General features: G+C 42.2%; 1 protein-coding gene across 4 annotated transcripts in view; it reads right to left on the bottom strand.

The window, feature by feature from the left end:
* Positions 1–27,940, bottom strand: part of DENND5B (DENN domain containing 5B) — a 104,715-nt gene that overhangs the window by 30,630 nt on the left and 46,145 nt on the right. For 2 of the 4 annotated variants that reach the window (XM_063395637.1, XM_063395638.1), the window contains 7 exons: positions 26,295–26,404; positions 20,526–21,192; positions 10,401–10,588; positions 6,665–7,198; positions 5,087–5,318; positions 4,192–4,278; positions 2,864–3,014 (listed from right to left, as the gene is read on the bottom strand). In XM_063395637.1, the coding sequence (XP_063251707.1) occupies positions 2,864–3,014; positions 4,192–4,278; positions 5,087–5,318; positions 6,665–7,198; positions 10,401–10,588; positions 20,526–21,192; positions 26,295–26,404 (1,969 nt within the window). The remainder of the gene's footprint in view (positions 1–2,863; positions 3,015–4,191; positions 4,279–5,086; positions 5,319–6,664; positions 7,199–10,400; positions 10,589–20,525; positions 21,193–26,294; positions 26,405–27,940) is intronic. The other 2 variants (XM_063395639.1, XM_063395640.1) reach the window with 1 other exon arrangement.

Genomic DNA, 27,940 nt, shown 5'->3' with positions numbered 1-27,940 from the left:
TTTGTCATTCAAATTCCACTCCTGCAAATGCATCAGCCAGTGGAGACCCAGCTACAATTTTAAAGCCTGGCAAAAAATGCACACAGGGAAGAAGGGAACACATAGAAACCACAGCATGGTGCTGGGGTTTGAGAAAAAAAATGAGGGCCCTGGAAACCACAGCTCTTTTCCAGAATGACAGACAAATAGCCTGAGGGACCGCAGCCTGTTTTCTCCTGGGATGCTTTCTAGGAGGACCATTGCAGAAGCCACTGCTTTACACAGTTACAGCAGTGTGGAGAGGATGCTTTTGTACCCAGAGGAATCCTGCAGCTGCTCTCTGTAGATTGAGAAGGTTTTCCCATGATGTGGGGGATGTATCAAAGGCAAGGAGCACAGAGGGAGTCCCTCAAGTGGGACACTGCTGCCTGGTGGGAAGGAGGACAGAACTGGGTGGGGTGTTTGGGTTTAAATTCTTTAAATCTTACACATGGGATCTAGAACTGAAACCAGAAGTGTTTGTTATCTGCATTGTATTTGTGATTTAGTTATAACATATTACACATGTACCAGCCCAGCAGAGGTATCTTCAGGGCTCCTCCTGCCTACAGGAAGGGAAGAGCCAGATAACAATATGAGCTCTGGTTGTACTTTTGTTAGTTTATCAGCCCAGGAAGGGAAGCAATAAATCCCTGATTGCTGGCCACTGGGGACATGTTTTCATTACAACAGCTTTGAATTACTTTATTTGCTACTGTCCAGCAACAATTGACCGCAACATGGGAATCATTCCCCATTTGCCACAAATACACTTCCATACAGAATCAGGACAAAATTTGCTATGTAAAATTAAAGTCTGCAAAAATAATTCTTATCTACACAGCAATATCCTTTGCATTAATTTTATAATATAAACACACAATAGCTACACCTGAAGAGTCTGGAAATGCAGCTAGAATGTTCTCTTACCCCATAACCACATGCAAAGCTCCAGTCCTGTAAGAAAAACGCATCTCCCAGAATCATAAACTGGGAAATTCAAATTAATGGAAGGTTATACTTCAGTTGATTTTGTGATCAGAAGAGTCATGCTGTATCTGCAGAAAGCATGGAAAAACTGTTCTATACATGGGTGTAAAATCAGCAGAATTACATGTCCTAAATGGGAGAGAAAGACTCTTCTTAGCTGCTCTCATGAAAACCAGGAATAGGAAAGATAAAAACAGATGGTCTTGAGATTTTCCCATTACAAGCCTTTTTGGCAACATACAACTGGAGGAATTCCAAACATTTGTCACTTTGACATCGCTTTGTGGTAAGCAATGGGATTTTGGTACTTACAAATTCTGAAACCTGCTGCAATCTAAATCAAAATTATCACTCAAGGAGTTAAAGTCATTTTAGAACAAGTACCAATCTAACAGAAGCAAATCTCAAAGGGCATAAGGAAAACTATTTTTAAGTGATGCTTAATCATAGATTCACTAAGATTTTGCAACAGAGACAGAAGATTTAAGCAACTTTAAGCAGGCTGGGCACACTCACACTGTTGCTGATACTGTAAAACTGAAACTCACCCATAAGATTAAGAGTCAGACTGCAAAATACAGCATCTCACAAGATGAAGAAATCTTCCATTCCTCAAAGGACCATTACCCATACATTTCTGTCTCCATTTGCAGGAGGACTGAAAGCAAAGGAACTTAGAAATATGCGTTCCTCCTTTTCGGTTGGTCCTGGGTTTTTTAAAATTTCTTTTAAAGAACTCAATTTCTTTAAACATTCAGTGCTTAAGGATATCTTTTTATCATTTGCAATTCTTATTCTTAGCAGGTTATTAAAAAGGGTTTAGCTAGCATTGGTATGCACAAAAGGTGTATAAATAGAACTGAGTGGGCACCTCATGCAGAAGCTCAGAGCAGCATGTGTGCATGCACATGTCTAAAACAAGAGGTAGCTTTAACATTTGGACAATTGCAGTCTTTGAAGCTCTTGGATTTACCTGTGCTCCCACATTGTGATGTCCAGAAACTGAAACTGAGGGCTTCGGCTGATAATTTAATGAGTTTGTAATAATGATGCACAAATATTTCACTTTTGAGGAGGGAGAAACCTCTCATTCATGGGTTTTGAATGAAGAAAGATTAAAAAATAAAGGAACTCACAGCACGCACTTTGTACTATAACTGTACAGATGTAAAGTGCATAGTACTCCAGGTTCTCATTTTACATTAGGTAAACGAGTGCCATGCTCAGTTCCACAGCTATAGGTACCCCTACCCTCTCATCAAGGAGCACCACAGAACCTTAGCAGATTCAAAAAAGAAACCCAGGTACAGAACCACATATGTTCCACCATCACCAAGTTACTCTTCCAGGGTATTCCAATGTGGCAACTGAGAAAGAGCTACAAAAATCTCTGGGTCACATAGTAACAGCCAAAGAAATGAAAGAAACAGAGTGGATACTAATTTCATTCCACATGATGGTGGGAAGGTTTCAACACCAACATTTCTTTCAGAATCTGAATTTTGGCTCGAATTCCCAAATTACTGTACTCAGTGCTAAACAGCCAAATAATTAATTTGAAACTTGTAAGACCAATTACAAAACAAAACCTATGTATGAGAAGACAGAGTAGTTACCACTCAACAGAAAACAGCAGTGAGGAATCTTCCCCTAAACAGAGCTAATGCTTCCTGACACAACCCAAACTATGGTTATATTTTCAAAAGTCGCAGCCCATACAAACCAGAAATGGAAACCACTGTTGGGTTCATTAGATCAGCTATATGCCGTCCAAAATCAGGACTTCTGTTCAATGATGTGAATTATTTGCATGAAAAACCTGCTCTTAAATCCAGAAAATAAAAGCTGCGCTTACTTGTTATTGGTGGGTCCCGTTGCCAAGACATCTGACTGCAGCTTTGGGAAAAACCCTTGCTCATATTTCCCTTGGCCAATCTTCATGTCGAGCAGGTGAGGGTGGATGGCCGTGTGGTCAATCTTCATCAGGCGCTGCTCGATGGACTGGGCTGCAGGCGACAGTCACAGGTGAACAACCACGCCACGACCCCCCGAGGGCACACTGACCCAACAGCAGTGGTCATGCCCGTGAAAACCCACCAGAAAGTTAAACAGTGACCTTGGACAGAGAAATCTGCCACTCACAGAGGTGAGAAGACACTTGTGCTGTAGATTTTTTAATTTTGCTTTTAGTTTCTTCACCCAACACAACAAGCACTGGTGCAAGCAAGTTAGCTGTTAAGCAAGCAGGTATTTACAGGAGCCTACGAGATGCATTAGGAACTGCCAAGAACAGTGCAATCTTTTTCTGAATTTCCTTGTTTGATTTTAAGGCTTCTCCAGCAGAATGGAGACCTCCAAGGCCAGCTGCAAGCCCTGTGGGACTGGGCACCTTGCTCAGCCCCAGACACATTCCCTGGGCAGATGCATGGCAGGGTGACACCTGAGTTTTGCCAACATCTGGGACTACAGTGATCCTCCTCCTGAAATTAGATACGCCTTTACTGGATGACAGGCCTTCAAAATGCATAGCTAACTGTAGCAAGACCTGAGCAGCATCAAGAGGATGAGCAGATTCTTGGAAACAGGGAAGGCTGTGCTAAGATGGGAGAGGGCTCCCCGGGAATCTCAGCTCCACTGAGACTAAAGCGGTTCAATCCTCTGCTTCAAGGACTTGAGGGTTTCAATCTTAAACCTCAAGCAGAATGAAAATAAAACCTGTCACCCTCTTAACTTGTGAAGAACTTGGGAAAGGAGGTGTATGGGCAAATTCAGCATTTAATTAGCAACTTTAATATTCAACTCTTTCTAGCCCATCTATTAATGGGCAGGCCTGTTCTTTCAGCGTATCACAGCTAGTGAATACATATGCAAAATGTGGAAGCTAAATCTGCTTTCCATTTGTTAAGAACAACACAGAACTCATTTCCTATTTTATAAAACTGTGATGGGGAAGAAGCTGTCACAAGATTTACATACATTATCATTAGAAACTCAGCAAGTATTTTTTTTCCCCTCTAAAAAAATAAAAATCACTTTGTATGGCTCCATTTTGGAGAAAAGGAGTGGGTAGTGTGGGGTCAGAGGATTTGAAGGGTTCTGAAACTAGTTAAACAAACAGGTGCTGGATCAGTGCTAGGGTCACATATACTGTGAATGGTAAATATGAAGGAAAATTTGTATTACTATCAGTTTGCTGCTTTTCACAAGACAGAAAATGAGGTTCTGGTGCCACAATATCTGCCAAAACTAGACGCTGAATAGACAGCTGACCTGCAAATTAGAATTGGGTTTAGACAGAAAAAGTTAACAGACACAGATTTCTATTTCTGACAAGTTTATAACAAGTAAAACACTGAAGGAGTTAAACCACCAAAAAAAACCATGAGAACTGTGTTTGCCCTAGCTTACTAATACATGTCCCAACAAATTTAAGAATATAATTTCCCTGTATTACTTAGAAATTAAATAAATACTTGCACAAGCGTTAAGTACAAAATTAAAGTACAATTTGATAAGGCCTCCTGTGACAGTAACGAAAAAAAATGCCAAGCCTTCAGTACAGAGTATTGTTCATTAACACTGAACATCTATTGCTGGAGGTACTAAATATGCCACACAGGATTACATCCCCGGCACCCCCTGCTGCTCTAACCAAATGGTGTAAGGCAAAACAACATCTTTTTATGGGAAGGGGGAGACAAGGCCAGTAGAGCAGACACCGGGGCTCGACTCCTCAGTGTGGCTGGCACTGGTCCCACCACCAGGGTGAAGGAAAGCTCTCCTGGCAATGGAACAGGAGCTGCCTGAAATGGGAAACTGAGCCAGTTCCATTTGAGTTTGGCTTGATTTTATCAAAGGCACCGGCCCAGGAGAGCTCAAAGGGAAAGTAAAGGCTCCTGCTGTTCCTTGTGTTTAACAGCATCCTAAAGTTTTTGCTTAGATACGGACACTGCCGAGTCCTCCTCAGGTAGCTCTAGGACTTTCTCATCAACTGCAACACTCAGGTGACTCAGGACTTGTATTTGTTTGATGGCTGGCATGGTACTTTTGAATATTTTACCAGGCTGTCTGAACATACCTGCTTCTTTCAAAGTGCTGCATTTCTGGTAGTTGGATGTCCGCAGTGCAGGGGCCCTGACGTTATATAGCCTTATTTTCTCAATTCGGGAGTCAAAAACTCGTAGAAAAGGGTCCTTCTCTTCCCACTGGGACATTATCTTATTGTCTATAAAGGTTGCAAACATCTGTGTTTCGATGAAGTGTGAAAGGAATGGGAGATAAGGCTCGGGCTGGTCCGAAAGGAAGGAAGCCTGAAATACAGAACAGCTCATTAGTGCCACATTCCCACCCAGCACTGATGTGCCCAGCCATCCTTCAGCAGAGAACTGAACCAGCAGCCTGCAGGAAGACTTGGAGAAGGCTTCCCCCACCATAAAAACATCTCTCAGAGAGCTGTGAATCCACCTACAGAGGGATTTGATTCACAACTGTGAGAAATAAGCAGTCGGGGAGGCTTTGTGACAGCTGGAACAAAGGGAATGTGGAGTTACTGAAGTAGTGCTCATGCTGCCAGCTTTTTCAAAGTAACCTAGCAGCTATCACCCCCAGGAATAAACCCTGTGAAATGTACAGCAGACCATCACACGTGCCCCCTTGAGACCGCTGGTCTGGGCACAGTTGCCTTGGACAATATCACTTACTAAGGTGTCAAACATATCAAGGGTCATATAGTGCTCTTCAGCTGACACTCTTCTGTAATGTTACACAGGGCAATTAGTCATGAATTTCCAATTAGAATTGACTGTGTATCTAGGTCTCTAACTGAGCTTTGAAAACCCTAAACTCAACAGCCCATTTTATTGCAGAAGCACTAGCAGAGACTGCCTAAACAACCCCATCCTTTTGAATGCTGCCCTGTTTAATGCCTGAAAACAAACAAAACAATAAAAGGCACTGCAGCAATTTTTTTAAATCAAAAACTGACTCAGATCAGTATTTAGTCTGTTCCTCACTGTTAACCTTTTCCTTAGAGAAGGACATGTATCTAGGAAAAATTATGGCTATGAACACTATCTGCTGTGCACAGTCACTCAGCAGCTATACAAGCTTCCCAACATTTCCTGTTCTGTTTGCTATCTTCCCATCTCTTTATATCCCCATTTCTAATCTCAAGGGATTCCTTTTCCCTCTTCTGCATACACTGCAAGGGAGTCATAACAATACTCTTTAAGTGACAACCTTCTTGAGAACAACACTACCCATTACAAAGAACCCTTTACTGTGAGATTAGGAGACATGTAAAACTAGATTTGGTTTTTGTCTCAAGTGTGTACCTCTCCTCTCAAAAAACAGAAGAAGAAAATAAGACAGAAAAAGAAGTCACTTTGCATTGCTGCCCTTCCACCAAGCCCACAGGAGCAGCCCTGTGAGCAGGCAGGAGCTGGCCAGCTTGGTTTGTACAAGCCAGGATGGCTCTGAACAGCTCAGTGGATGCGCTCTGATTTATTCTGGCAGGAGATCTGGCCCTGTGTAATGGAAATGGACAAATCTTGCAGATGAGGAACAGCAGATTAAAGAGTACCTAGGCTATTTATACAAATACAGCCATCCTCCCTCCCCCTTTTAGATGGAGACACGAATGCACGGCTATCTTTACTTTGTCAAAGTTTTGCATCTGTTCCCTGTTTGTCAGCCACGACTCCATGTCGGGGGCAGCCTGGATGACGAAAGCCTCGTAGTCGGCAAACATCTGCGTGAAGCGGTTGGCGAACACCTCGCGGAGCTGCACGTTCAGCTTGTAGTCCCTCAGCTCCAGCTCCTCACACGACAGCTTCCCATCCTTCTCCTCTGTGAGGGGGCTGCTGATGGTCATCTTCTCCATGGTCACGCCCGTTCTCTTGGCCAGGGCTTGCAGGCGGGCGATCGTCTCGTTGCCTTTCAGCAGCTCGTACATGTTGAGGGCGTTGCTGGGGATGTTCCCGTTCTTCTTGTCGTTCACCAGGTCACTAAGAACCAGGTTCTTGAGTTTGGTGGCGCTGTCACTGCAATGCAGGTTGCCTTCTGGAGGGATCCCGAACTGCAGGAGAACCTCGGAGATTTCCTGGATAAACTCCAGCTTGTTGGGGAACTGCGGGAATTCCTCTGGCAGTTCGATGAAATGGTTATCGATGTCTACAAAGCACAAGTTTGCCTGAAATACAAACAGAAGCTTCAAAATGGACCCTGAGCACTGAACTGGTTCCTCTGTGATGTGGCCTCTTCTCCCAGGGTGCTTCCAGACAGAAGGGTAAGTGCACACGTATGCAGGACGCTTTAGCTGTGTTGTGACATTTCAGTCTTCAGTAAAGCTGAGGACTTTATTTGTCATCAAATGGATGACAAATAAAGGCTCCTGACCCTCTCCTGTTCCCCCCAGGACATGCAGACCCCAAACTTCCCACTACAAAGATTTCATATGCCCTTCCAGAGCAGCCAAGGACACACCACCAAACAGGAAATGCAGCACCACTTCTCAGTCCATGCAAATACCATTTGTGTGAATTACTGCATCTCACAGGCACTTTTATTTTACCAGGATCCAATTGCAAGAAGCCTCTGCAGCTGTGCTACCAAGAAATGAGATGTTCAATGAGAAAGATGATGCTGCTTCAAGCAGAACCACAAAAGAGGGCTCCATGGAAATTCTTTGGGTTTATGTGAAATACAGCTTGTCCACTAGAGGCCAAGTCTTACTTCTCTACTCGCCTGACTCCTGTTTCCATGGAGGCTTTTAATATTGGCAATTCCTCTGCCTGAGATTTAAAGAGAGTGCTCTTAGCTTTGCTATGAATGGAGATAGATCTCAGCCTGTAAGATTAAAGCTAAGTGAAGACATTAATCTACCAGAGCAGATACTTTTACTAGGAAAGTGTCGATGGAGGGATACAAGAACCCCACATAAAAATTAATTACATTGCACATGCACCCTCAGGAATAATAGCAGAATGAAAAACAGTAATTGATCTTCTGAATGGCAGCTTACATCTGAAATTCACTGTATGAGTGCACTGAGTAAAATCTTAAACCAGGTCAGATTCCCAAGGTGCTGAGCTCTGATGCATTTTATCCTGCCATAAAACTGCAGAAAACCCATAGGGCAGCAGTAGGTCTTTGTTAGCCTGACTTGGCCATAAGCACAGCTCCTCTGCCTTCTGCCAGGCACTTTCAGTGTTCTTTATTTCTTACCAAACACCCCAGACTAATCTTCAGATTACGTTAAGGTACATGATTTCTTTTCCTTCATTTTTGAAAAGGTTAATTTTCAGCAGGACAATACATTCCAAAGCAAACATGTTTATAAAATACCGTATATTTCAGGGACATGTTTATTAACATTAATCACCTTTCACACAAATACTTTAAAGCGTATTAGGATTTGCCTGGTAAAGCAGAAATGTCCCTTCAGATTTTTGTATTAAATTTAGTCTGTACAAAGAAAAGCATTTCTTCATACAAAATGATTGGCTTTATTTAACTGTGTAGCTATTACACAGTTGTGGTATGTGTCAGTACAGTTCTTTAGCTCAGGGACTGCCTTCTTATCTATCAATATTTCATTTCAAAGGCTTTTTAATTTCAGCTCTGCATATCATTTACAAAATTTGAAAAATGAGATTTGGATTCAGAAAACCCTTGGGGAAATTGGTCTCACTTCTCTCTTCAAAAACATCTGATGATTAAAATTAATGCAGGGAGATTAGTAACCTTAAGACAGCATGATGGCCAGTTGTTAGAATTTTTATCTCTAACAAACAAATGGTTTACATTTAGAGCAAGAGCTTGAAAAGCTAGCCCCTGGCCTGAACAATAAAGGAATGCTGATGTGAACAGCACTTCAGCACTGCTCGCATGCTGAGGAATTTTTTACTTTTTATTGTCTAGAGGAATTTGAGATTCAAGATCTCCCCTGTTCAATGTGTCTTCTTTCTTTCCCTCTACCACAGTTACTGGACCTGTGGTATTCATAAATGTTGGTATTTTTCACTCATTTGTTAAATGTCATGGAGGGGGCAGATTCCACCCCACTCTTCCTCTTCTCTCCCTGGTGATATTTGTTATTCCAATGATACTGCAATATTAAATACTGTCACATAAAATTTTAATTTAAGGAAAATGACAGCTTAATCTGCTAACTGAAAGCATGTGACTAATAATTTTAAAAATTGCAGTAATTACATAATAGTAGCATGGTTTTACTGAGGAGCATTGCTAGATAGCAGCTTTGCTTCCACATCAGGGCAGATTTCATGTGTTGCAGTCACTGTATCTATGAAGTAAACCTTGATTTGCAGTTCCATGCCACTGAGGCTGACTCAGTCACCTTCATGCAGCATGTAAAACAGACCTTTATTAAAAATTGTATAACCCCTGCCCTGTGTTACCCCTCCACTTCCACACAAAAACTCCCATTCCTGCATATTCTCCTCTGCTGCTGCTCCCTTCTGCCTTCTCAGTCAGAGCAAGAATTTGGAACCTTAAGGACTCTGCCCCCAGGAGAGTCCCCTCAGCACAGCCACTGGCAGGAGATGTCACTGCTGTATGAACAAATACTCTTGGGGTTCCCACACCAATTTTTTGATTTTGAGAAGAAACTTGAGTTTAAAACCACTAGCCACCATGTGGAATGCAGACAGGTGAGCCTTATCCCAAAGACTTTGCCACATGGCCAGGTTAAAAATGTCAAGCAGTTTTAATCGCCTCCGTCAAATATTGAGGGGAAAAAATCTCCATTTCACTCTCCACCACCACCAAGGATGTAACCCTGAGATTAAGAGGATGACCTCTCCTTCCTTTTTTTTCTCTCTGGGTGGTTCACAGGCACAGTATTAATGCTAACCTGGCTTGTTTGAGGCCAGGATGCTGGTCTAGCAATAGACCAGGGACACATGGGCTCAGCCACAGACAGGACGGGGCTGGCAGGACCAGGCACGCTCCTCAGCAGCAGGGGGACAAGGACAGGTTTACACCTTCTAGCAACTGCACCTGAGACCCAGATCCATCAAGATCCTCCTCAAATGGGATCTTTAGCCCTCTGTCAGCAGGACTGTGACACTGATGGAGTAACAAAACTTGGTCAAGTGTGTGATGTAGGGAAAGCCAACAAACTTTCAGCTTTGACACAACAAACGGCGGATGGAGAAGCATTTAGAAACCAAAGCGGTAAGTGGTACTCACTAAATTCAGAAATGGACCAAGAAGGGCTGTGGAGACCTCCCTACTATCTTACTCCTGCTGGCAATCAGTCTCCACAGAGCCAGAGAAGCCTCTGAACACCAGGCATTGTTTTCCAGCAGTAATTCACACAAACACTAATGAGGCATTCCAGGATAGCAACCCCAAAGGTGGACACTGACCTCCTGAGGCAGCTCCAGCTTGGAGCGGTCGGTTCCCTCCTTGGACTGCAGCCCCATCAGGTAGGGGACAGGAGCATCCAGAAAATGCAGCAGGGAGGCAGGAAGGATGGGGACATACACATGCTGCCACTGGAACGGGAACAGCAGCGTTGTGATTCCCTCTGCCACTGTCATCAGACGCTGATAATCTAGACATGGGAGAGAGAAAGACAGATGTTGAATTATCTCCCCGTGTTCTGCTTTGGAAATCTGGCAAGGACATCAGTGACAAAACAAGACAGAAATCATGTTTATATGATAAGATGTTGTTTGGAAAATCAGACAGTACTTCAAAACTTTAAACATTATTTAATCTGTTAAAACTCATTCCTCCCATAAAGAAACTGCTGAGCATCGATATTCATACCCTATCTAGATCTATTCTGTCATTAAATTAATTTATTAAAGAGACACCAAAAGTTCTGTCTCTAGTACAGGATAATAGTACTCTAATTCCATAATAAGCATATATTTTTACATGGGAAGAAGAAGAGAAAGAAGTGAACTTCAAGCAAACATTGTGGTTTCTTGCTTGCTCCTGCCTGCTTCTGCTCCACTTGCTACTATTTCCAAAGCTGAGTGTACTTTCCAGAAGACTTGTCTTGGCCACATACCAGCAGAAGTTTACACTCCCTAAGTATATAAAAGCAGTGCTTTTAAGTTAAATCCAAACAGAAGCCTAATATAAATTTAGCTCTCTAATATATTCTGTGTAGCTAGTATATTTATATTACATTACTTTCCCAATTTTTTATTTAATCCACTAGTTCATTGCTTTACAATATTTTGATTTTAGTAAGCTCATTGTGCATTATGTTTTGAATTAAAATTTATTTTGGTCCAGCTGAGCTGGATGTTTCAGAATTTGGATAAGAGCAAATTATCAAATATCCAGCTGGCATGATGCAATTTCCCTCTCATGGAGGCTAGACCCAGACCCTGGGTAACATTTGGGTTGCTGCCCATCTCCCCTAATCCTCTCTGCCCCACTCCAGGAAATGGAAGACACATGTATGAACACCCTGGTTCTGAGTCAGGTGAGAAGGCTTCTTCTGCAGTCCCATTGACTGCTTCTGCCTGGGGAGGAGCCCAGCTTGACCCTTCCCATTTCCTGAACATCCCAGCCCGAGACCTTGGCAGACACCAACAGCAAAAGCGCTGTCATCTGACACTGCTCAGCTATTAGGAGGTCACTGGGAAGACGTTATTGAATAAATATGCAAATTACAACAACAAACTGCATAACCCATTCTCCTTGCTAGCACCTCTCTGTGGAAAACCAGCCACGAGCTGCAGAAGGTCAGCTGGCGGGGAAAAACATTTTTCATCTTGTCTTACTAATAGCTATTCAGTCTTCAAAATGATTTTCATGCATACAAGTCAGTCTCAAGGTCACACCTCCAAAACATCCCAGCTACAGCTCAGTCACTCATGAATCCCTGCCCATGCAATGGTCCATAATTACACATGTGCATTCCCTGTCTTGTTGAGGAGCACTTACACAAATTCAAGTTATAATACTTACTGGAGAAGCTTACGAGTCTCATAACACTTCACAACTTTGAAAGCTTTAAAGATTAAAAAAAAAAATCTAATAGAGGAAGCAGCACATCTTAGTATGTGAAACACCTTCAAAGTCTGTTCTGATCTACACAGCCACATGAAGAAAAAGGTTATGGCAGAGAAGTTGCAAGGATCTGTTTGGATAAGGGCATGCAACTCTAGAAATCCATGCTGACTTTTCTCTGGTGTTACTGATAATATTTAACATGATCACCAGCACAAATTTTGTAACCAATTTACTATGAGAAAAGCTGTTTTTTAAAAAAACCTAAAAAACTAGTGATGACTAAATTATTAGACTGTTATTATCTAGCAGTGCTTGTCAGTGATTAGCAGATAACAAACATTTATGTACCCAGCAGTTCTGACTTAAGAAAGGGAAGTTCCAGTTTCCTCCAGAAAAATAATATTCAAAAATCTGTAAATATTTTTTTTGTTATCTGTTTAAAGAAGTCAGAAACTCTAGTTACTTTTTATGTACTTTCAAGCCTGTACAAGGTTAAACACCTATCACATAAAGCCTGAAGTATTTTTTGATGGAGATATTCTTGTACCTATCATCATCTGAGGGAACCTATCATCATCTTACATGGTTACTGAGGACAACCTGGAAAGAGGGGATTGAGGAAATGGCCTCAAGTTGTGCCTGGCGAGGTTTCAATTAAATATTAGGAAAAAGCTCTTCACTGAAAGGGTTGCTGAGCATTGCAACAGGCTGTCCAGGGAAGGGGCTGAGTCACCATCCCTGGAGGCATTTAAAAGACATGTAAATATGGCAATTAAAAACATGATTTAGTGGTGGGTTTGGCAGTGTGAGGTTTACAGCTGGGGTTGATGATCTTCAAGCTCTTTTCCAACCAAAATTATTCTATGACTCTCCATGTTCAAAGCTCCATCTCTAATTTGTTCACAGAACATTTTCCAAGAGAAACTGCTCAAGGAGGATAACCCCAGGGCAAAGTGGTCCCTGGGGCTTCTACTGCAACCACAGCCTCCTAACAGCTTAGCTGGCTTTGGTGCAGTGCTGTCTCTCATACAACCTCTTCACTGAGTGAAGGGGAGGGCAACAGAGTCAAGCTCAAAGACTCTGCATCCACCTCCCTTTTCTGGCCCCATCTGCCGGGGCCCCTGGCCAAGCCTTTCAATTCCCTGTGCAGGACATGCAGCGGCTGCAGGGACCTGCTCCACTGCAGGCTGGCAGCTCTGCTGCTCCAGCACCGTGTTCTGCCACCTTTACCGGGTCTGGTAACATTCACATGGCTCACCAGATATAGTGCTTAAAAAGCACACACTGAGATATTCCTGCAGAATTACCCAACACTACTTTCTGCTGGAGATGGAAATGGTTTCAGCACTTGAACATCAATTCCCTATAAATGTTTTTCTGAAAGAGGACAGAACTTGACTATTTTTTGTCTTGATGTTGATTCTCCATAACACAATAACAGGACAATAATCAAGAAGAAATATCTATCCCAAAAACCTTAAAGTTCAAACACAGGCAGTGACTGAAAAAACAATAAAAAAACCCCAATCCTCTTTTCATTCTACATACTGTGGAAAGAAGCACTAGGATGTTAAGCAATTCACAAAGCATTTACTTTTTCTGCCACAAAAGAGTCTGATATCTCAAAATCCTTCCCATGCTGCAGCAAAGCAAAACCAAGATCCTTTGGGAAGCCAAAAAGACATCAGTGTTATCCCTGCCCCAAAGAGCTAAGACCACATTCAGACCCCCAAAACAGATTCAAATCTGTGGTCATAATCAAACAGAAAAGAATTTCACCTGGGACCTTCTCAGCAAATTCCCAATCACAGGAATTTTGTGTATAAGGCATACATGCTCATTTTTCCCAGAAACGGCGTTCCTGCTGGGAACAGTGTACTGCTATTCCAGTTTCAACACTCCCAGCCTTCCCAATGAAAGCACAACTTGGCCATTTTCCAACTCTCTGTTCCACTAACCTGCCAAAGGTAGGGCAGAAAGCCTACCACAGAGCTGGAGTCACAGCCTGCATCCTCTAAATCCAGTCCAAGGCTTTAAAAATAGACTGTGCTTCTTCATTCTCCTTTCGAAGTCTCACTGACATAGAATTTGAGAGCACTTGAAAGCATTTGAAAAGATGAGTTACCTGGACACCACTTCCTTTCCTCTACTGCTTTTAGAACACACACAAAGGAAACTGCAGCTTTGAAAAGCCACATATTTAAAAATGTATCCTGGAAGATAATAATCAGATGGCATTCTCAAAGAGTACCTTATCAATATGCACAAAACAATTGTCTTTAAACAAAATAAACCAAACCAACAACAGAGAAAAAAAAAATCAATGAACCTGAATGAATAAAAGCTAATTCTTTAGAGGGAAAGACCTGAACAGGCTTTCAAACATTCTTGTGACCAGTAGTTTTTCCACATGCTACCTTTTCAGTCCAAGTATTATAAGCAATTATTATTTAACAGCCTTTTTTGTTTGTTTGGTTTTTTTTGGGTTTTTTTGTAACAAGATATGAATTAGGTGAGCCAGGTTTACAGGAAAAATTGGGAAATAAAACTATTTTGCTTTGAGCTCTGAGTATGACTCAAGAACAGCTCATAACCAGACCTGTCTTGGGTCTGGGTACCTTCAGACCTGTAATGTTTATATATAGCACACTGCAGATGAAAAACAAAATCTGAAATTCACATCGGAGACAAAAATTGTTTATGAAAGCAAAGGTTTTCAAATCAGATCTCAACAGTTCCACAGAAGCAGCACACACAAGTGCTCCAGACATCAAAGTGCCCTGGAAGCTTCCACCTTTCATCTGGTGTGCGTGCTGGCGGCTGCGACAACTGACAAGGCAGTCCTGGTGACTTTCAAGAGATGTTCAGATAAAACACACAAAAATGGTGCAGGAAATGTTTATTCACTACAGAAATCAGCCTGCAGCAGTGCTGCATTCAGGGAACCTGGACAGGGGCCATGGCATGGGGTTGTAGCCAGCAGACTGTCCTGAGGAAATGACCCCCGGCATCTCCGTGCCCTTCCATCCCCAAAGGAAGGGTGGATTTGCCAGTGAATGATGCAGCACATCAGTTATCTGATAAAAGCAGAATGGCTATTTATGCAAATATGAAAATACACATTTTCTTAAACAGAAGGGTCAAGATATGCCTGCATCCAATTGCCTGAAGAATTAGCCTCTCAAACAGGGAGTCAGCTCTGCCCCAAGGGAAACATCCCAAGGACAATATTCACCAATTCACCAATTCTTACCCTTTTTCCTTGTTGGCCAGCCCTTAATATAAAAAGCTTCTGCTTCAATACATTTCCATTTATATAATTTAACTGTGTCCCAGCCTGCCATTATTGGTTCAGTATGAATTAATTTATGTTAAAGAGCCACCTCAAGAATTAGCTCCTATTACCAGCATGGTTAAGTCTCTGAGAAGAGGGCAAAAGTCTGTGACAAGGCTGACAAGGTGCCAGCAGGACACAGGAAGGTGCTCCTGAAGACACAGGGAGCCCCTTGCTCCCTCTCCAGGTAGCTGCTGGGGCAGAACAGGCTCCCCAGCCAGCAGCAGGATGATGGGGAGGACACAAGAGTCCAGCAGGGAAACAACTTTGCTCAAGATCACTGTAGACTGCCATGTTACTTATCTGGCATTTGCCATACCTGCAATGTAAAGGCCTAATTTAACTTTCTTCCCCTCATTCTGAAAAAGTAAAGATGTTTCATCATGGAAAAAATGAGATCCAAGTTAAAAAAAAGAAGTGGAGATGTTGTGGTGTGTGTGTGCAGAGTGTTAAAAGCAGTGGCCCCATCTCCCTTTAGAGCTCACTGTGAACACAAACAGGAGTGGGGTTGTGGCATAGACCTGAACCAGCTCCTTCTCCTTTTTTCCAGATGCTTTAAAACCTTCACTTTTCAGGTCATACTGACTTTGGCTAATAAAATTGAGTAACTTCTAATTAAAAAACAATTTTATCATTTTACCTAACTTAAAAAGGAAGCCTGTATGTCATTCCCTGATTTTGCTAACCAATTACTTGTCTTTTTTCCAGGGAAACAAGCACTGCAGCATCCAAGTGTAGTTCTACTGACACTTTGAACCGAGGTCTCTTCCACAGCACACATAGATTTTGTCCCCACAATTTGTTCTTTGCAATAACATTCCACTGATTTGGATGAATATTAGTGTGGAGGGCAACAAGTTAAATAATGAGTAGAAGAGCAAAGGTTTTCTGTGTATTTGGTGTAAAAATGTTTTAAAAGGCAAATACATTATGCATGTATTAGTTTTTAAAAATCTACCCCAAAACAGACTTCATGAGAAAGATCTTTCAGACACAAGGCTTTCTAGGCAATGACTTTATATATGCATAGTAATTTGTATTATAATTTCTAAGATCAAAAAAAAAATGCAAAGAATAATTCAATCTTGAAGGAGCAATTACTCAAGCGCTTGGAAAAACAACTTGGAAAACGCTCAAAATTATAATGAGTAGGAACAGCCTAAGCTCTAAGAAGTTCATCTCTGTCTCATCCCCACATTCCCTCTCATGCTTAAATCCCCCAAAAGGTAGACATACAAAATGGATTGCTGAGGTTTCCACAGAGCTCACAGTTTAATTCATCTCTATCCAGCAGGAATCTCACACCAGTGGTGTTTTGTTACTTATCCCTTGGAAATTGTAGTGGCTACTGAAGAGTGGACATAAGACTTTACATCTGCACAGTTGCACGGGAGAGCTGTGTCTGAATAAAGGGCACTTACAAGAGCACTGGAAAGACTGCACCCTGAAGAATTGCAGGGAAAACATATCTAATCCCTCCCTTTGGTTTTTAAAGCCCAAATGTTGAAAATTTGCCCTATTCAATCTTAAAAATATTCTCTATATGCAGAAGGATGTAACCTGAAGCTGCAGAATTAATGTACAGTGAAAGTGATTTCAGGTACAGGTTTCTGTACCCTTCTGCAGACCAAAGTTGGCCCTTCCCAGCAGCAGTGCTTGTGATTATCTCCCTGGAAGTCCACACAATCTCCAGGAACAGTAAGGGCTGATCTTTTCAGTCTTGCCACTGACATGCAAGCACAGGTCAGTTACCCAGCTATGCAGTCCAAAATGTGAACAAAGCAGCTTCAAAAATGAGCCCATCCTTTTTTGCTGCCAGTCTCTTCAGCCCTCTGCCTGACCACCACAGCTGGAAAGTGAAGCTACAATCCACTACAATCCCTGCATTTTCCCAAATGGTGGATCAGCCCTAAGACACCATCAGCAGTGCAGCTGGATACCCAGAGATGACTCTAGGAGCCATGGTGCAAACAGCCACTCCCTGGTCCTGTCCCCAAGGCACAGCTGTGCCAGACACTCTTGGATCACCCTGGGAACACATCAGGGCAGGCTGGGTGAAGTCACCCAACACCTTCACCTCTTCATTGACTTACATGCCTTTGTTTAGGCAGCTGGAAACAATATGTTCAAGCTACAGGGTTAAAAATAAACTTTTTCATCCCAAACTTTTTAGTTCCCTTGAGAAAAACCACTCCAGAAAATCCAATACAGACTCTGTGCTACCTTCCTGCTAGCCTTTCACTGCTATTACCAACTAGGCTCATTGTATGGTCAGGGTTGTGCAACAATTTGTCTTTTCACTCCACTTTCCAAAATGAGTCTTCACTCTACAGAAGAAGAACTAAATTTTTGGCAAGCTTAAATGAAAAGCTTCCTTCCAACAGGTCTAGGAGAACCACAAAAAAGCCAGCTTGCATTTCCCATACATGTAAACAGCAGCTTTCACTGAAATAGTTTAGTGAACTGAAGTAGGTTTTGGTCCAGCTCTGATTTCTTGAGTATTACAAGATAATGTTAGTGAATTGTGATTTTGTGTAAATAATGCTGTCTTGCTTGAAATTGCCACCAGAGGATCTTCTACTAATCCCTTGCTGACTTTGGGAAGGTTGCAGTAAGGCCAGGCCTCTGGAAACATGCTCCAATGAGTCCAACCTCTTTAAAGCGGGAAGGCAAAGACAGGAAAACTTGCAAAATCTCTCTCCCATTTGTTATTTTGGAACAAGAGATATGTCAGCCAAAACCTTTTCATCTTTTGCCTTGAAAGAACTTGGGAGTTAAAAAAATGTTTCTCCCCAATGGATCTCAAAGCTGAAGAGAGCAGATTTCAGCACCTTCCAGACTGGTTATATCTCAAATTGGTAAATAGCCACAATTTTCATTTTCAGGAATTGCAAGAACTGACCTTTAAAAGAAGCCTCAGTGCACAATTAGCTAAGCACTCAGCTATCAGAGTATGCCAAAACTGAGGCTTTGCATTCGCCCTCCACTCCACATTCCTCACCTCTGGGAAATAGCAGCATTACACTGCTATTTACATAATCACAGAATTTCCCTAATACAGCTATATACTTTCCCCCATGCACCATCAAATTGTGTCTATATTAGACAGGCAAGTAGAAGTCATGTCAAGGACATCCCTAGATTCACAAATAGAAGAGAAGGGAGGGCAAAGAAAAAATGCTGCAATTTGAAGGGTGGAAAGGACTTCTCACTATCTCACTTTAAAAAAACCCCATACAATGAAACCAAACAAACCAAGTAAAACCTTAAATTATAACAAATAATTGGAAGAACAATGAAGGCTGAGTCAAAATGACTTAGTAGATATTTTGTGTCTGTCTCAATAATTATTACAAAAGTAACACATATACAGGTTGCTCTCCACATGCACAAAATATTACTAAAATGTAACCTGACAAGCACATTTTTCCTAATTCTACTATCTTTCAGTGAGAAAGAAAAAAGAAAAAAAAATTCTCAGTTCTCAGTGAGTGCATAAGCAGGGAGCAGGGTGGGACTGATGAGCAGGGATGGGTGAGAGGCATTTCAGTGGTGCTGCTGTTTAACAGCAAACCCCAGTGCAAAGTGGCAAAGGCAGCACGATTCCAGCAGAGGAAGAAAGGGGATAAGTGCACACACACATAGAAGCAGGAAGGAGGGAAAAGCAGCCTAATCAAAACTAACAGCAGGATTTCTGCTCACACTTCAAACTGAGAAAAGATAAAACCTTTCATTTTCAGTTCTTGAAAGCAAACCCCTGGAGTCCATGTGGAGAAGAGCTTTGCAAAGAACTATCAATCCTTTGAATTCAGTCATTTGCAGAAGAACTACCCTTTTTCCACCTCCCTGAACATTCCTCCCCATTCTCAGTCATTTAGTTATTAGCATTACCATTACACACTTTCTGACCTTTACTTCTATATGACAAACCCAAGTGATCCCTTCTGGAGCCTGAAGGTTCATTATCCATACTCATTTTAGACGATTTCCCTTCCTCCCTCCCTGCTCCATTTCAAGCTGTCTGCTGCTTGAACCACTTCTCTTGAAAAGCCTAAGATTCAGCATCTTTTCCTCTTTTCACTACAAGGCATGTGTACCTCCTGGCTCCAAGGTTTTTCATTCTTCTCTGATGAAACCACTCCCCTCACCCCAAATATTTTTCCCTGACACACATTTTCCTAATTTAGGGTCAGAATCACAGATGCCATTTGGGAACCCGAATTACATGGACAGGCTTCCAGTGAGACTTAGAGGAACACCCAAGAAGTCTGAACACCCCCTTTGAAAATCAGCAGGAAAACTTGAACTTGACATGTTAGGCATCTGAACACCACCAGGGCCAGACTCACAGGAACCACCATCCTAGAGGAAACAGCAATAGGGGTGTAAAATCCCAAAGCATGCCCAGTACTAAGTCAGGATTCCCCAAACTTGCAGCAGAGTGCTGCACTATTACAGAAAGGCACAACCATAAGAGAAAAGGTTTTCAAAACCAGATTTTCCAAAGCCTGCTGGCCCACTCCAACATGGAACATGGACAGGCTCTGTGCAAGCAAGTTCTGCCAATGTCTGGCGAAGTGCAATTTTAGTGTCTCAAAAAGAAGTACCAGCATCCTTGTCAGCAATGTTCCCAAACACCTCAAGCAGGACTAAAGAGGAATGACCTGCAGCTCCACACAGTTTCAACTCACCATTAAATCTTTAGCCTCTATTGCTAAAACACTCTCAGTGTTTCATCAAGAACACATCCATCATATGGGAAACAGGAAATTACACCAGACTTTGATATGCTGCTGAAATTTGAAAAATCAAGTAGTAGCAAGAGTGTCTTCTGCAAGATGTATTACTTTCTGCTGGTATTTTTGAAGAAGATAGGATTAATTTCATGCTGTCTTGCATGATCAAGGCCAGTGTGAGGATAATAATCAAATGTATTCTATTGCTAGCTGCTACAACTGATAAAGACAATGCATAATTAAACAAGCAGCACCTAGACTGCCTGGAGGAAACAATTATTTATTGCTTTCATTAGGACACACTCATTTCTCTCATTTTTTCAATGCATTCTCACATTTCAAAAATCAACCTTAGGTCTATATAACACAAAATTCTATGAGCTCCCGTGGCTGCAGCTGCCCAGGAACTGCCCGCTGGAAACAGACACTGCCGGATGAGTGCCCACCTTGCGAGTACAGAAGGATCTGCATCTCCAGAAGAACACAGGTGAAGACCTGGACCAGGTTCTCCAGGCCCAGCAGCTCGAAGACCTCCCTCAGAGGGTAGTCAGAGAGCGGCAGCTCGTTGGGCCCAGGTCTCTGGCAGATGATGGGCTCGTAAACCCCATAAAACTTGAGCGACCTGCCCGGGGGCGGCAGGGGCACCTCGTAGAGGATGTTGTGGATGTAGCTCTCCAGGGGCAGAGGAGGCGGCTGCTGGGAGGTCACTGCCCTGTAGAGCTGGATCAGGAACTTCTTGCAGGCTTGCATGAAGGGCAGAGGGGTGATGAGGCATATGCACTTGGAGACGTAGAGCGTGTCCCGGCTGATGTCGTAGGAGTTGTAGCGCTGGAGCTTGGCCAGGGAGGTGGCGTCGCCCTCGTCGATGCTGCTGGCCAGGGAGTCCATGCTGCAGGAGGAGGAGGCGCAGACGCTGCCGTACTGCTCGGCGTTGTGCATCTGGTACAGCGTCTGCATGGCCGTGCAGATCTGCTTGCTCGTGACCTCCTCGTAGAAGGTGAGCACGAAGCCGTAGGTGCGGGAGCCGTCCTCCCTGGTGATGATGAACGAGTGCAGCTGCGGGTCTCGGTTATCCGCCTGCGTCCTGAAGGACAGCCCCTTGGGCATACACAGCTGGGGAAGGAGAGAAGGAACAGAGTTATTTACTTCAGACACAATCCTGTTTTGCTGTTCTTGCTGTACGGGCACATTCTTGTTATCTGCTGCATCACAACAAGCCATTTACCTCTAGACATAAAAAATACCCGAGAACAAACAGCCTAAAACCGATGCTGCTTAAAAGGGAGACATGACTGAAGAAAGGAAAGCATCGTCCAAAATAATCCATCTATTAAGTCATTACAAGTCATTTTCATTACTTGCTGAAACTGTTTTCACTACTGAACAGCCTTTGTGTCATTTCCTTAAGCATCATACAAAAACATCCAGTTTTGCACTCATTTGCATATATCATGCCCACAGTACTCTAAAATCAGAGAGCCAAGGAAGGATCTTATACCACTGAATTTAAATTACACAGACTTTCTGGAATTCTTTGATCTTCCCTAATTTTCTGGGGGGGAAAAAACCAACGAACAAACCAAACCCCAACTGACTGGCAGCTATTATATTTACTTTCTTCTCTAAGTGCTACCAAATAGCTTAGACTGGTAAAAAGGAGGGACAGGGAGGGAAACACCCAAAATCTATGAAAGCTTCATTTTTGATTTACCACTCAGCAAAACCCCGTGCAGTGATTCTACTACACTGGGCGTTTCTCTGAAGCAGGGCCCTAGTGTTAAATCAAGGCATTTTTCCAGACATTCTTTGAGAATGCTATCAACCATCTGATACAAAATAACAAACATCCAGCAGAACTTGTTTGAATTGCACATCAGCAGGAAACTCCTCACCTTCTAGCTAAGTAAGTATGTTTAAACAAAGGACTATAGCTTTATTTGTGCCATCTGAAGAAATAAAAGGAAAGAAGAGAAGGAGAACCTTCAAAGTGTTCCTTTTCAAAAAGGGCAACAGTAGAAGCCAACTTTACTATAGTATGTGAACCTAGGCACAACTCAGTGTGCCCCCTAAAGTCTCACCTTGACCAGGAGAAAATTCCTCAGATGCTGGAAGAGGTCAGGAGAAATATTTATATATTTTCAGGCACATCCTACCCTGAACTCAGCAGTGCACATTGCAGAGACAATTCAACAGCCTGGTATAGCTGGGAATCAGGCAAGTGGCCCAGACTCCACAACAGGCTATCAGGCCCCTAAATTATCTAGGGCAGCTCTTACGTATTGCTCAAAAAGGTAATGTGTAGGGAAATCAGTAGCCTGGAGTTGGCAGAAGAATTTAATTCAATTGATGGGCTTTGCTGACACAAACCATGAAATTGCAGCTTGAACTATTTCTGAAGAGCAGCCACATTTTTATTCAAGAGCTTTATAGCTTTTATTGAGGCATTAACAGCAGTGCCACGGTTAAGGCCTCTCCAATAAAGAATTAGTAAAAACCCCTTGTTTCACACTTTATTTAAATTTATTCTCCACAATAAATATATCTCTTAACCTCATTTTTTGGCAGGCTTGCTTAATAAAAATTTATTTCTAGAATGTGGGCTTTCAGTGGTGGCTGTAAGCCTTATCAAAGCCAACCAGGCTGAAATCATAGGCTTCAATCTCAACACTACCAGAAATTAAATTTTCTTCACTTTACCAGGTGAAAAATACCAGGACAAGCAAATTAGATATACTATTATAATCAGACCCAGATAGGCATCAGGGAAATTCAGATCAGTTGAGACAGTTTCAGAAGGCCGTTTAAATGAATTTCCTCCAAGCCTTAATTATTATTCCTTGTGCTTTATATACTGGGTAAACACACACAAAGGGATGCCCTTCTATTAAGTTTCAGCCACAACTTGACACATACAGAATATTGACCTTTTAAGACCCTGGCTGCAAACCTTGGCCCAGAGACTCTGCTGTTGTTAGACCTATAAGAGGACACAGGAAAAAGCAGAGGAAAAAAAAAAGATGGGAAGAACCGAGGCAGGAGGAATGACCAGGAGTCACTTAAGAAGCTAAGATCAAAAGGAAGAGCCTGTAATCATTTTCCAGCAATACAGAAAACCTTTGAATTTGCAGTTAATGCATGAAAACTTTCATCTTAGGGCCTTGGACATCAATCACTTCCCATCTCATCTGTGTCACACATGACACAGGGGAGTGTTGGAGAGCAGCTTGGGATGTGCTAAGGGGGGTGAAATTTTAGCCTGCTGGAGTGAATCTGGCTCACTAATGCTGAGAACACAGTCAGTCACCTGCACTGCATCTTTGTACGAATACTGAAAACTATCCAAGATTACTGATCAAAGGACATTGGGATTTTGGTTTCCCAAGCACTTCACTATTTATATTTAAAGGTATCCATCAGCAGAAAACTATGGAATTGCACCATATTTGCAATAAGGTTTATAACCAAAATGGTTGGTATAAACAAGCAGAAGCTACACCAGGACAGATAAAAAGGTTTCAACTAATCCATAACCCGTCTCTGGAAGTCCTGAGTAGGAGATACCTTTTCCCCAGGCACAGAGGCAGGACACAGCCACCCCCCCCATAATCACTCCCTCCTTCTTTTCCCAGCCATCATCATTTGCAGGTATTTCTGAACCAAAGGTCCCTTCTGGAGCACCTCTTCTCCACTAGATCCTTCATTTCACTTCTTACACCTCTATGTATTTCTCATGTTCACAACATGCCGTGGCAGCAAGCTCCATACCCAAATTGCACTGTGGGCGAGGGGGTGGAGAGAAAGATGCTTTTGTTTGTGTTAAAGCCTGCTCCTTCAAATTCCACCAGGGAACCTTTAATTCTTTTATTTCAGTACATGAGACATTAAACAGATAATGCTTCCTTGAGCTTCAGAAATACAGGCAAAGATTTATATACCTTGATGAATCAGAGGGCTAAAATAGGAAGCTCATATTCTAAAAATTTCTGTATCTCTCTACTGAGAACTTTAGTTTGGTACAACACTTACTTGCAGAATGGCCACAGAAGATAGTATATGAGGTTAGGCAGGGATAATCACAAAAAGCAGTGGGGGGAAAGACAATTTCCCATTAAAGAGAACCCAGTACTTTGACACATACTTTGAAAGAGAGAGAAAACATGACTCTTTGGCAGCTTGATTGCTTGGGACTTCAGGGGGCTATTTTTAAAGTGATAGTTCCAGAAGGCAACTGAAATTCCTTAGGCATCCAGCAAAGCCAAAGTTCTCACAAGTTAACCTTCAAGGATTTATGCATTTTCTTCTCTGAGGAAAATTGCTTCTGGAAGCTCACATAAAGCAAACACATAGGCAGAACTAATGCAGCAAGGCAAGATCAGAAAGGCCAATAATTGCCTCAAGGGATTCTGTGGAGGTGGGTATTACTTTAAATGATGTTTCAGATCAAAACAATAAAGAAGTTTTCCAAAAGATAATTTAAAAGATCATTAAATACTGCTGCTGTTAGTAGATGCTTTATTTTTTCTCCAAGACACATTGCAGATGAAAGATGTGGTCAATGCAGCTCAGTTCAATTATTTTAATATGTCTCCTGCTGGTTTTAGCATTCCATTTTTGTCTGATACTGTGATCACACTTCATGAATATCAGACATTCTCCACTGTAACGTGAGAGACAAATAACACAGCAATTCCAGCTGCTTTCTTCCTGCTGCACACCCCTCACCACTTCATACTGCAACACCCCCAATGCAAAGGCAGAACTGAGAGGCAGAAATAGCCTTGGCAGTTGAGCTATTACCATCTTAACTGCTGACAAAGCATTGCTCTGAGTCCTTCATGCCTTCAGGATAAGCAAAGTGATGTGGAGACCCACTCAAATACCACCCCAACTCCAGCAGTGCACATTTGGAAGCAGAAGACAGAAATCCCCAGCTGTCAGCAGGCAGAGGGGGCGACTGGGCTCATCTCTGCCTTTCTGTGCAAGTGCAGTGCCACAGAATCAGCTCTCTCTGTCACTGCTACTTCCAGCTCCTGTGCTCTTGTGTTAAATATTTGGCAGAACGCTAAAAATAAAATTCAGAACTTGAGATGAACTCCAGATTTCTACATCTTCACGACTGCAGGGAAGTTACAAACGCATTTTTGCTTTTGGAAAAGCCAACTTAATGTGGGTTCTATGTATTCCCCACCTCTCTATCTGCTGGTGAGGGCCAGGAGATTCTCCTGACTTGCCACTTGCACCATACAATGAGGTCAGCTCTGTTTTGAAGCAGGTACTGTGCTGTCCTGCCTTCCTCAAATGCAAAGCTCATCTAAACTCGATTGGGCGAAGGGCCTCCCTAATTTTCCAGTATCGAGTTGGACCCAATGCATACTTAGGAAAACAGCTAAAAGTGGCAATATTATTCAGTGTTATGGTTACAAAAATTGGCTGTTTTTAAATTAAGAAACAAATGACATTTTCTGTACAGGAAGCTCAAATACCAGTGATCTGTTATCTTTATCAGGTCATGCTCTTAACAAGTGCTTTGGTGATTTTGGAATCATCCTGTAATTACCAGCTCTTCAGAAAGTTCCCCAGTGGATCATCAGTCTTTCAGCTGTCACTGCCCCCACTCCAGGAGCTGTTTTCACCTCCCTTCCCAGCCCATGGTACCCAGCCCCACAGATGCTCACACCAAATGTAACTGAGCAGAAAGAGACATACACGAGATGGATTTGTGCTGAGGTGCCATTAAAAGTGATGACCCAGCAAAAGCTGTGGTTTAGGTAAGTTCCAGCTTCTGTGCAAAGATTCCTCTTTCCCTTGTGTACAGAATCGAGGTGTTTTGTATTCAAAAAACCCTCACATGGATATCAGTATCTTAAAATTCCTTGGTTTGCCCCCTTCCTACCTGTGGACAGGTATGCTAGGTGACCACACTCCTCCTCACCCAGTCCCTGGGCTGGTGCTTAGACTGGTTCCATCACTCAGCACACTTAGAACAAGGGAAATGCAGCACTTCACCTTTGTTGTGCCTGAAAGTATTCTGTGTTCTCACAACACCTCTTCCTCTACAGCAGCAAGCCCAGTGAGTGCTCTTAGTGCCAGCAGAAGCACCACAACCACAAGATCACCAGAGCATCACAAGGGCTGGCTGTAAACCACCCTGGAACCTCGAGAGAGGTGACACTGTCAGGTGACAATTTGAGAAGAGAGAGTTTTTCTCTACCTACCATGTTGACAGCATCCTGGTCGAAGGGGTTCCATTCGATGTTCTGAGGATAATGGGCCAAAACTTTGGACTTGAAGGTTCTTCTTAGGGGACTCTGGTCAAAATTCTCTCCTGCAACAAATGAAGAAATAATGACTCAAAACAGCAGTGAGAGTTCAGAGAGAGCTGGCTTCGGTTTTCTTTTTCTTTTCTTTTTTTGTGAAATCTGATAGACATTTTGACTCTCAACAGAGGTACTACTTTTAAAAGAGAAACAGAAAAGATTCCCATTCAGTCTGACCTTACCCTCTTTTCCACAAAATCCTACTGCAGTTGCAACACAGCTGCCAGTTTAGTATTTACAGAATGGAAATATATTGTCAAGACAAAAGTCACTACTGAAATTCCACAGAAAAGGACCTTGCAATCAGCTGGATTCTTGGCCTTCCCCAATAGCTTGAGTATCTAGAGATAGACTTTACTTAGTCTCTGAAAGAGCACTTTCCCTCAAGTTTGTTATAAGCTGTCTTTAGGGTCAATAAAAAATATGAGCACCTCTTGGTTATTATAAATTATTAAAGGATTCATTATAGATGATCTTTTTTATATTACAAATCCTGTGTGAAAATTAAACATTTATTTTTTCTACATAAAATTTCAAGGACAGACTTTTTTCACACAAAGAATCCAGCAAGTGCAAAGCAGAAGGTTGAACTTAGACTTCAAGCAGAAATGCATCCAGTTATCAGCATACAAATACTGTATTTCACAGTGATATTGTTAATGGAGTTCCCTACACTGGATTGTCTACAGCATGCAAAACAGTAATCAAAACAAGGAGTTCCTAATATCTATTAATTAAATTACCAACTATTGCACTATCACACTAAACCAGTTCTCCCAACAGCACTCACATGCAAGCGCATTCTGAGAAGGGGTTTAAAATCTTTTCTTTCCCAAGTAATCTCTAAGATTTTAAAGATGTAGTTATTTTTATACAATATTTATTTTGAACACAGGATTTAGACACATTGCAGCATCATGGTGGTGGAATCACCACCCTTGGAAGTGTTCAAAAAACTTCTGGATGGGACATTTGGGGATATCTTTTAATAGTAAAAAGGCAGAGCCAGGTTTAGTGGCTGGATTTAATAATCTATGAAGATCCTCCTCATGCTCAGTTACAAGCTCAGACAAGTACACCAAAAACAGACACCATTTCTCTATTTCAGAACATGGCAGTAGAATAACCTCTTATTTTGGTCCAAAAGTTCTCTGCAGAGCCATTAAAGACACAGTGTCATCCAGCAATTCCCAAAATTTCACACAATAAAGACCTCCCCAAGCAAAGCCAGCAAAAATTTTCTCTCCAGGTATGTACTTAGACGTACTCAGTAATATTTTTAGCTCTTAGGATCAAACAATAATTAACACACTCGCATAATCCACCAAATATGCATGAGGTGATTTCCCAATTAGATCTTCAATCATCCTCACATCTGACAGTCTACCCTTACAACTGTGACTTGGCAGAAAGGCAGGTATTGGATACTAAATTTATTTGGTTGCTCCTACTAAAAGTTAAAAGAGAATATCTGGATGACTTCATGAAGTTCTCCACTGCTAACAGTAGGTGACTGCTGAAGTTTAAATTTCTTTAAAGGTTTC

Source organism: Prinia subflava, chromosome 4 (assembly GCF_021018805.1).
Source record: "Prinia subflava isolate CZ2003 ecotype Zambia chromosome 4, Cam_Psub_1.2, whole genome shotgun sequence".
Taxonomy (NCBI): Eukaryota; Metazoa; Chordata; class Aves; order Passeriformes; family Cisticolidae; genus Prinia; species Prinia subflava.
Note: the sequence above shows the minus strand (reverse complement) of the source record. Positions and strands in the feature narration are given on the sequence as shown.